The sequence below is a fragment of the Scomber scombrus genome, chromosome 17 (genome assembly GCF_963691925.1).
Source record: "Scomber scombrus chromosome 17, fScoSco1.1, whole genome shotgun sequence".
In the NCBI taxonomy this organism is placed as follows: domain Eukaryota; kingdom Metazoa; phylum Chordata; class Actinopteri; order Scombriformes; family Scombridae; genus Scomber; species Scomber scombrus.
The window spans coordinates 18,948,929-18,959,892 of NC_084986.1; the positions used below are offsets into that span (position 1 = coordinate 18,948,929).

Sequence of the window (10,964 nt, forward strand, 5' to 3'; positions counted from 1 at the left end):
CAGGAGTTATGTACATTATTAACCACTTATACTGAAGTAATTAAAACCTTGTATTTATTGTCTGTTTTTGCACATTTTCTAATCTGTCTCATCAATGTCTTCTTGTATATCTATTCCCCAGACATTTCATTTATCCAGTGTTGATTCAGTACTTTATGCAACGAATATGCCGCAGTATTTAGATATGTGTCCTTTCCCTTCTAAATTTACTAGTGGCATTTCCTCAGGTTTTGATAAAGGTGGTGTACACATTATCTGTTTATAAATTTGATGACATGGATATCTCTGACCTATTTGATCAAAAGAACGCAAATAAAGCATTTTCTGAATGCCGTTCATATTCCATGATCTAAATCATGCAGCCTTTTTCTCTTCTGTTACTTTTACTTGCTTCTTTTGGTCCTTTTATTTTTTCTCATTATTATTTCTGGTCTTATATTCTTTAGCATTAGGCACTTTGAATTTCTGTGTGTATTCCTTTAACATGAAAATCAGCATAAAGTTTTGCTGATAATACTTATCTTCTTTTACCTTAGTAGAAATGAAAGACTTTTGGTTGCAATAGAGTATTTCTACGTTGTTATATTATTCTTTTACTTAAGCAAAGTGTCTGAGTACTAACCCTAACCCTTCCACCACAACAGAAAATCAGAAAAACAATCTGGCCAGTTGTGTCCAATTAATCAACCTCTGACTCTGTAAACAGTGGAAAACACTTACAGTCACGATGCTGTAGTGGTTGGGAAAAGTCTTTGTAGGATAAACAGGCCTCATATATGGCGTTGATGTACCAAACTTTCCTGCAACACAGTAATGTTAAATCACATCAGGATGCCTGGTAAACCATGAGGAGCTTTGGAGTCAACATAGTTGTTGTCGCTGACTTACGCAACTTGTTGATGACAGGAAGGTGGCTGCTGTGATCTTTCAGATACCCCGCCCTGAAACCGTCCAAGGACACCAGGATCACGGGAGGCTTGGAAAATCTGGGCGGAAAGACAGAGAGATTCAGATGATGCTTTATGAGGATACTGAGGTGGGTTTGTGAATGGGGAGTGGAGTAATTACTCAGCAGGAGACATGGCTATCTTTGGCACCAGTGGTGTCGGCATGGTAGTGCAGTAAAGTAGGTTTGTGTAAAGAGAATACAAAGCAGCTCTTTGACTGAGCCAGACAGCGGAGGAATTAATTCGAATCACAGACCACACACAAAAACACAGAGAGGAGAAGAGGAAGACAAATGACTGATGATGAATAAAAGACATGAGTCCCAGCAGGTTTCAGTTCCCAGAAGAAGACATGATCTCCTCCTGAATCATTGGAAGTACTGCATCAACGTCATGTTTTTTGTTTCCCAACCCTTATTACATCATGGAGAAGTTACATATTATTGTTACATAACCCATAATGAGATATACAGTTGTCAAAATATCATAGCTATGTAGAAGTTGTAGCGTAGGGGATGAAAAAAGATGCTTTCGATTCAAATGTTTGGTGCAGGACAGGAGAATAATGTGAAACCAATCCTGTTTTTAGAGAAACACGTAAATGAGACAAATATATGTATCTGAGTATCTTAGTATAGAGCAAATCAAAAACCCAGCTAGCCTGCTTCCCTTCCCCCAGCTTCCAAGTACCTAATTGTCCTAATCTGCATTTCCTGCCACAAGTTCAATATCAACCACTCGCATTGAGCAACAAAAAGCCGTTAGGGTTTTGAAAGTTAGCTTCCTAACTGACTTACTCGATCAGATATTTTCTTATCAAAACTTTTTTTGCTGCAACTTAAACCTGCACAGTACTTCTTCCTTTAACATTGATGCACTGAGCAGTTTGGCATATGGTTTTAAATGAAAATAAAGGATTAAATATTCCCCAAATGAACACATTGAAAAAAGTTTTGTTTTGCTATCAGTGCTGAAATTGTATCAGTGTTGTAATGTTCTCATAGTTAAAACTGTTTTTGGCAACTTTAGGTAGTGGAACAAGCTGAAAACACAACACTCAGTAGTATCAAGAATAGCCTATTTAAACATCCAGCAATTAAAAGCAACACTTGCATTCATTATTTTCCATCCACGTAATGAATGTAAGTTCAATATTAACTCTTCTTTTAGCTTAGTTTTTGCTCTCTACCAACTCCTGAGGAAAGTATGTAGCTCTGTAGCTGCAAAATGCTCCTCTATGTTCACCAACTATTTGGCAAATTTGAAGTGTACTGTAAAGTGGTTGTATCAGAGCTTTTTCATTAAAACAGCTGGGTCCTGCATCTCGAAACTAGGTTAATGAGAGCGATGAACATGAACCAAAACAGGAAAACCGAAACAATAAGCTGAAAGATACTTCACTCTATGGGGCTTTGGAGCCCAGCAAAGTTGACTAAGAAGGGCCAGATTTAGCATTAAAAAGCCAAATGGTCCAAATGGTCACACTAGAAAGAAGACCTGGGTGTCTAAGAGATATATGTTTAGATATGTTGATCAAGGCACAGTCTCTCCTGATCCTTGAAGAGTTTCATAGTGTACAGTAAAATACAAATCAAAATTGCAGTCAAAAGAGCTTCTTTGCATGAAAGAGCAAACCACATGTGACATAAATGTGTGGTTTACCAACAGAAACAAAATGAAGAAACCTAACAAAACGAGTGGTGTAAAACGTTGATATAAAAATAAAGACAGACAACATTACACGTGTTGAAAGATATTTTTACAAACCAAAAGCTTAATTTGGAGCCAAAGGTTTTCTTTTCCATAGTCTAATGAGTCTGTCTGGGGTAACTCCTTTACCAAGCAGAAACACACACATGTGACCACACACTCATGCACACAACACTCATCAGCACATTACTCACATTAGCCCAGTTTCCATAGAGACAGTGACAACACCATCATAAAAAACAAGAGTTGTGTGTTATTTACATACTTCTTAAAAAGACGAACAGACTGAATAGTTACAGAAAAGTCGTTCTATTTTCTGTTTAATTTCCGCCTAGTGGGAACAATGGTCTCCACTCAGGAGAAGGGTGGGTGACAGAACTGAACAGCTTTATTCTCAGCACTAAAACATGTTGACAGATTTCTACAAAAAAGGAGCAGAGGAGCTAATGTAGCACACACTAGGTCAGCTGAGATTTAAGACATTATTTTCTATCAATTCCACATTATTTCTCATATTTCAGTAGAAAGTATAGAGTATTGTGTTACCCAGATGGACACTTTGGCTGTTCAGTGTCCTCAAAGGCCTCCTGTAGCCAGGACTCCCCTCCATCTGGAAAAGAGAAGAGTTGTCAAAGGTATGTTTTTAGTATATACAATATGTATCTCTGAGCTACTGTGACTGTAGCACACAATACTGATGTAAATAAACATCAAATAACCTAAAATTAAAAAAAACTCAAGGACTACACTTATTTAAGGGGATGAAGTGTTGAGAAGCTGAGAAGCATTTACTGCCAGATTAAAGAGATTGTTAAATCATTTTACTGGAGTGTAAGTTAAAAGCAGAAATACAAAATTGCTACTTTGTCATCCACATATTCATGAGATGAAGACAGAAGGATTGAATGCTTTCAGTGCATCTTGGCCAGGTGCCCCCCCCCCCCCCCCCCCCCCCCCCCCCCCCCCGTTTATGAACATGAAAATGTCAAAAAGACATTTTAAGACATGTTTAATGTCTTGCAGCTAATTAGTTACCATATCTGTCATGCTGAGATAAGCGGCACACTTTTACTAAGTGAATGTTTGTTTTGTGGCTTGTTCAACAAGTTACGATGGAATACAAAATGTGTGTTAATGTTTGATAAGTTAGATAAGAAAGAGACTTCAGTAGGAAAGCTAATTTCCGTTGCTTGGCTCTTGTGTTTGTGTAACATGATGCTATCAGGCTCAGTGTGACCATCTGCTCTGCCTTTGATAAAACGATATAACACCCGTTGAAAATGAATCCTCAAGTATTTATTAAGTCCTGTGACAGTGCAAAGTTTACACAAACCCTAAAACAAATACTTTTTATCCTACATTGCTTTCCTTTGAGCTGGTCCTGGAACTTTTGGAAACAAACTCTGTAATAACTGTCTTGCTCAAGGACATTCCCACAGATAAATTGACTCCAACCAAGAAGCTTTATGCCTCCTATTTCATCTTTTAAACAACTGCTGTCTGATAGGTCAATCCAAGCCTGCTGACTGGACACATGGCAGAGAGAATCTTAGCATGTTGGTGAGAAAGCCCCTCCTCACTGCCTCTCTAGGCCAGCAGTGCGGTTTAGACCCAACACGGGGATGCTCTGTCTCAGGAGACAAGTTGCTGTGGTCAGTAATCCAAGGGGAAACCCACTCTCAGTATTTTACACTACACACTCAGTAAGTCTCTATGGAAGAAGTGGAGTTCTTGGTTATTTTTTACTGCTTTTCATCTGTTTCCAAAATCCCTTCTGAGAAAATAGCTTTATGAAAGATGTAGAGGTTCCAACAAAGTTACAAAGATTCTTCGTGAGTACAAAAAACATGAATTTTACCCATATGGCTTTCATGTTAGGTAAGTAGGAAATATAAGTTAAAGGGAAATGCCACAGCAGAGAGAGCACCCCGCCCAGGCTGGGGGCAGCTGCCCACAGTCACCACCGCTGCCCCTGAAATGGAAGAGGGGTGTTTTGGCACAGCGGTTTGTAACAAAGAATATACTGACGCCGCTGCCCACGTCTAACCAGATGGGATCTATAGCAGGAGGAAACACGCCAGTCCCGGGTGAACATTCCTGCCTCACTTAGAAGTGTGTTTACGACATGTTTTGCAACTGCAGGCAACAAATCCAAATCACACCACCCTGACAGACTCATATTATGTGAACAAATCATACTTATATGCAGCATCACTCCTCAGTCTCTCTCACACTCCCCCTTTTACTCGACTTGCTTGCTGGTAACTTGGCACTCACGGCTGCTTTAAATACTCCCAATTTGGAGTTTCAGTCAATCTGCAGTGGGACGTTAAGAGTTTCTATCCTGGGATATATACTTGTAGGTAGACTTCCTGGTAGCCTAAACAATAGTTTTATAGGCTCACAGTAGCAGAATGCAGACTTGTTTGTCCCTCTATCCACAGACAACTTGTAGCATGTGTTTCCACAAACCTTTCCTGAAGAAATGTTCCAAAATGTAACCTGAGACAGTTATTTCTGTCTGTCTGTTTCTCTCAGTTGCTGCCAAAGTAACTTCATTCAGTATCTGTGTCAAGGAGTGAAGGCTGACAAAAAGCTTATATTGACAGGTGCGTAAAAGTAAAAGCAGCTTAACATTTTGACAGTTTTGTAAAGATAAAGCTGTAAAATCTGTTAGAATTATCACATGAATAAAATGTATGAATGGGGGGAGCTGGGGTTACTTTTTTCCCCATGTTCCTTTCCTGCACCACACAGATCCTCCACATTAAAACCCCTTTTTAGTTAACTATCAAATTCCTCTGAGGACATTAAGTTCCTGTCTATAGGAAAAGAAGACAATTCCATTTGCTTTTAGCCCATTCATTCTGTCCTAAAGTCAGACCTTTTTAGGAATAGTTTGACATTTGGGGAAATAAATTCTTCCTGACGGAGAATCAGATGACAAGATTGCTACCACTTGTATTTGTCTGGTAAATATGATCCTAATGAAAATTTTTTTAAACTTATATTTTTAATGTGTTCGTTCATAAGACACAAACACAAGTGGGACCTACAGCATCAAAAGATTTCTCTTATAGCAAAATGGCAAATAGCAGCCCGACTATAATTCTGTTACCTGCTGATTGAGTCTTCCTCCTACAACTATTGACTGAAGATACATAAATAGTGTGGAACATAGCTGTACAATCATCTGTTCAGTATGTAGGTCAATTAACAGTGGTGCTTACCTTTCCCATTGCTGCTCTTTGTCAGAGAAAGCACCACGGCAAGGATGCCTACCAGAAAGCACAGCAGCAGTATCTAAAATACAGAAGACTCATGTTAGAATTGTTGTTAAAATTTATGAAAATATGTCTTGGCTCTGGTGAGTAAAACAAACGAAGAGGTAAGAGACTCCACAAGCCACCACACTCTGTACTGTAGGTTGAATACCTGTTCTTACATGTTTAAAGTAGTTTGGTTACTACTAATGGCAGAACATCTGTTTTTCCTGGTAGCAGTTACCAAATACCTACCTTTATGTAAAAAGTGAAGAAATGAACAAAACAGAATACAATTTCAACAGAGAGATGCAGTCAATCGGGACTTCTTGTGAGAAATGATTCTGTATGTGGTTAAAATGTCCTTGGCTAAAGTTGAATTTTATTCTGCTGGTACTCTAAACACACTCTAGTGTCAGCTACTTGCTTTGTAACCCTAATATAAACATACCTTAACAGACTTCTGGCACAGAGATTTTTCTGAACCTCCTTGTAATCAACACAACAACCTTTGATTCATTCACTCTTTTATTAATTTAAATACTCATTAGATTTGTATCTTTATTTACTACATGTTTAGGGTAATACAGTGAAGGTTGCTAAGCAAAGAGGGACTGTTTTTATTGCCTTAACCCAGAGAGTGTAATCATTCCTGCCTTTCCCCATACACCATCCCCATCTGTCCAAATGTTGCTCATGGCCCTCTGTAATTGAAAAGTCACGGAGGACTAGCCGCTTCTACATCGGCTGCCTTTCTTGTAGAGCCGCCTGCTCACCAGGGGCGAGGACTTTCTAATTAAAGGGGCGTTTCAAAGACATCTCAATCAGTTTATTTAGAGTGGGAGGGTGTACAGAAGCACTGTCATTGCTACATATTATGATGCCCCTACTACGCCCAAACCAGTGCTGATCATTGTTGTTAAATCAGTGTAGTTTGAAAGCTGGTTTGAAACCTTAATTAAAAGTGTACTGATAGTTTTAAACATTGTCTGGTTCTGTATACCAGTGGCTTGAAAAAACCTTTCAGCTTGTTACACCTTAAAAGGTTCACAGTTAGTCTTAAAACAAATAAGCGGTTAGGGCTGAGTCAAATCAAGTGTGTTTTACTACAAAATGCCTTTTTTGTGTTTTCAGTTTTCCCTGTTGAGCAGCAGTAGAGGGAAAATGTGGATGTTCAATTCTTAATTTTCACATGAGCACCAGACTATTGTTTTAAGAAAGGCTAAAAAAAATTGTGGACTTACCCTCTGAAATAAATAAATGTGTACTTAAGACCCATTGTCACAGTTTATTACAGATACAGCATGTCCATGAAAGTCCATTGTCCACAGATTTGTCTTGTGACACTTTGGTGGGTAAAGACTGGCAACATCTGTTAAACATGCAATAATGTTATTACTCAACTCTCAGCTAAAGGGTGTGAAAGTTTGTTTTTTGTTTAACTGTATGGTTTAGTTTAGTGTGTGTGTCTTGCTTAAGGTGGGTATAATTTGATGTAATTGTGATTTGGGGTTTGTATTAAAATAAAAATTGAATAAACAAATAACTAACCACAATATATTCCTGTGTAGACACTGAATCCACCAGTGAAAGCAATAATTTTAGAGTGAGTCACTATAATATCAACTTAGACTGCACAAATATGGCATCAGTTTTTCCTCTGTTGTAACCATTGCCTGTTTTCTTACCTTCTTATCTCAAGTCATTAAAGTTCAGCCTTTATTATTATACTTACCACGTGTGTAATTATCCTTTCTGCCAGTTTTGAAACATTATTTTTTATCACATTGGAAAAAATGTACTTTAATTTCAGTTTTATCATCAAAATTAAGTTATTTACACAAAGGTGAATAAAATACATAAATCCAACAAAAGCTCACTTGTCCAGACACATTTAAAACACACACTGTTGAACAATGGGAACAATTGATTAGATTTTACACGTGGGAGGTGTTTTCACACGTTTTAAAACAAATAGGCTCTTCTATCTTCACACTATGATATATTTTAATGACGTAGTCATTCATGCCGCCCGCTAATTCTTTTGTGCTGCAAAGCTGTGGTAGTATTCAGTCTCAAAAACAGGCTTGTGGGAATCCTCCAGCACAAGTGATCCATTTAGTGTGATTCACATACATATGTGGGCTTATTTTTTCCAGCTATAGGTGAATACAGAGCGAGAGGGACTTTTGGATGGGCTCCTTTGGAAAGCCTTTAAACGTGGTCTTTGTGGGTTGTGAAAGTAAACAGTCTGTCTGGTTGAAACCTACTCGTCTGAAACACACTTGATTACTAACTCTAAGTCATCACATCATCAACAGGGATCTGCTGAAAATGTAAAACTACAGTAGGCAGCTTGAAAAAATCCACAAGGCTTAAAAATATCATATTAGAGTGACTATTCTGCAAATCTTTCATGTGTAAGCCTCATGTTGGTGTAAAAAATTGTATTTCTCAAATTCCATGTTTTTTTTTTATTTCCAATTTTTTCTGTTAAATGTTTGTTTTATGTAAAGCACATTGAGTTGCCATTGTGTATGAAATGCGCTATATAAATAAAACTGCCTTGCCTTGCCTTGCCTAAAAAACAATGTTTTTGTCCTTTTTAGCCCCAACATGTTGTAATCAAACTTTTGTAAGACATTGAATAACACTGTAGTTTAACACATACCAATATTGCAATGACTAACAGATGTATGGGGCCTGATGTATGTCAGGGCAGAGCATATTGTAGTCTAGACCACATGTGTATCTCATCAGTGCCAAGCAGACAGCAGAGCTTCTCCTGGAGCTGAAAACACTGGTTCCCATGGTTTTAGTTAAGGCTTTCCAGTAAATAGTTTGAAAGGTGTGTATACTGTCAAATGATTCTCTTATCTGTGCAGTTTATACTTCACCGATGTGTATGTATAGAGAGCTAATGAGACTGCTTAAACTGTGGTTTAACCATTCTTATACATATGTTTTGGCGCAATTCATCAATGTGCCTCATTCTTTAATGTATTAGCCCAAACCACAGCTGTATAAAAGCAGTACTTGAACCATATAGCCGCATTTTTCTTTGCAATTCAAACTGTGTGGTTGAAATCTGGGGTAAATCCCTAAGTGTACCCCAGATTTAGCCTCCCTATGAATATGTGTCTTGCATGCCTAAAGGAGCCGCAAATAATAGAAGTTGATGTTGTTGCTTAAACTTTCCTCCCAAAATGAAATTCTAGAGAAATACAAAGAAAACAGTCAAGCGTTTTCTCATCCAGGTCATAAGATAGCTGGACGTAGTCAGTTTGGTCTTAAGGAACAACCGAAGTGGTGTAAAATACTGACTTTCAGCAAATTTCAATCCAAAAGCAGCAACGCAAGCTCTAAAAATTGAATGAGTCAAAAGCTACTAAAAGTTTACTTTTCTGAATACACCCCCTACTACTTGTACAATTCATTAAAGCTGCATGCTGCACAGTGGACAGTTTTATCCAAATTACTGATACTCTGACTTCAGCAGTGTGCCAAGATGTGCCAAAACTAAATTAAACAAACACAACTAGCCAAAAAATATCTATCTGATGCTTGTGTCCCTTTTAATATCCAGAATACCAACTGAAATAGTTATAGTGCAGAAAAATGTGGCCGTGCCTGAAAATCCTGCTATCTGACACCAAACTTCCAGCTGAAACTTTACACAACGGTGCAGCCCTGCATTACAGTAACAACTGTTGTTCATTCCCACCTGCAGGGACACTCCTGGCCTCTGTCTCTTTACACTGGAGCGAAAACATTTTGTTTCCACGTTCACACTGGCCACTCTGACAGTTCTGGCTGTTTGACAGCTGTGGATTAATAACACTGAGAGTAAACAGTGCAGAAAGGCAGACTTGAGGTTGCGGTTTTTATTTCCTGGTGATTCATTATTTTTCCTCATGATTAAGTCAGACACGGTCACTATAAACTCAGTATCTGAGAGTTAATGGACACATTTACTGTTGTACAGTAATATTTAAGTGCCTAACAAAAGACACAGATGATAAAAATGGCATTTAGATGACTATAAAGTCTGTTAAATACCACAGAGCTAATATAATGTAGAATTTTACAGGAATATAACAGTGTGGTTAAAGGTGCAACCATTTGTTTCAGTTTTAAAGGGATAAAATTACACTTAACAAAAGTTTTGACATAAATGAGCCATAACGTTTCACTTTTAGAGTGTGGAATAACATAACTGTTGCACTGTTGAGCAAGATAAGAGTTAAGTGGTCTTCAGTTTAGACAAAGAGGTAGGGAGGGATAATTGCTTTTGAACGTACCCCAGTAATGATTTTACAGTGGTTGCTCCTCTTCTTTCCTCTCTCAGTGTTCCCCCTTTGACTCTCCAGCTCTGATGTCCCAAATAAAGACGCAGCTTGTTCAGCCGACCGCTCCTCTCCTTTAGTTACCTCCATGCTGCTGAGCGCTGAAAAAACAAGAAAGAAAGAAAGAAAAAAAGAGAAACTACTGCCACTGTTCTTCAAGAGGGACTGAGTGGCAGGCAAAGATTTCCTGCTGAGGAATATATGCTGTGACCCTCTGCTGGAGTAGGTATAGCACCGCCTTGTTTCTTCCAACTACGTCTCCAGCTGTACAAAGCGGCCGCATGCGAGTGATCAGAGAGGAGGCTGATTGAAGAGAGCAGCGCAGACCTCAACAGTCTGCTATTTTGGCTCACAAGTATCATTTTCCCATTGCAGTCAGCTCACCATTCAGTCTGAAAGGTTGCCACTTTAGAGAGAAGTTGTAGTTTTAATTAAAAAGACACAAACTCATTCCGGTTTTTTTTTTAATGTTCACACATGCTTCAAAATCTGTATATCATGCCTGAGCTGTCAACGGTGAAGGCAAGAACAACTTCACTGTAAATCAGCTGCTGAGGAACTTCAATGAAGATTTACTGCTCTGATGACTGACTGCTGCCGCCACCTGGTGGTCACACTGGAGTGATGCGCTGAATAAAAAAAAAGAACCTGCCTTACAGTTTTCATAATAATAATAATAATAATTCAATTCTGTTTTT

The 10,964-nt window shown here is 38.4% G+C and overlaps 1 protein-coding gene across 1 annotated transcript in view; it reads right to left on the reverse strand.

Annotated features, from left to right (window-relative positions):
* The window catches only part of enpp1 (ectonucleotide pyrophosphatase/phosphodiesterase 1), a 29,143-nt gene extending 18,381 nt beyond the window's left edge, over positions 1-10,762 (reverse strand). Inside the window, exons 1-5 of the mRNA XM_062437037.1 lie at positions 10,222-10,762; positions 5,888-5,960; positions 3,204-3,267; positions 889-986; positions 721-800 (exon numbers count right to left, since the gene is read on the reverse strand). Of these exons, the coding sequence (XP_062293021.1) occupies positions 721-800; positions 889-986; positions 3,204-3,267; positions 5,888-5,960; positions 10,222-10,356 (450 nt within the window). The 5' untranslated portion in view covers positions 10,357-10,762. The remainder of the gene's footprint in view (positions 1-720; positions 801-888; positions 987-3,203; positions 3,268-5,887; positions 5,961-10,221) is intronic.
* Positions 10,763-10,964: the final 202 nt, after the last annotated feature.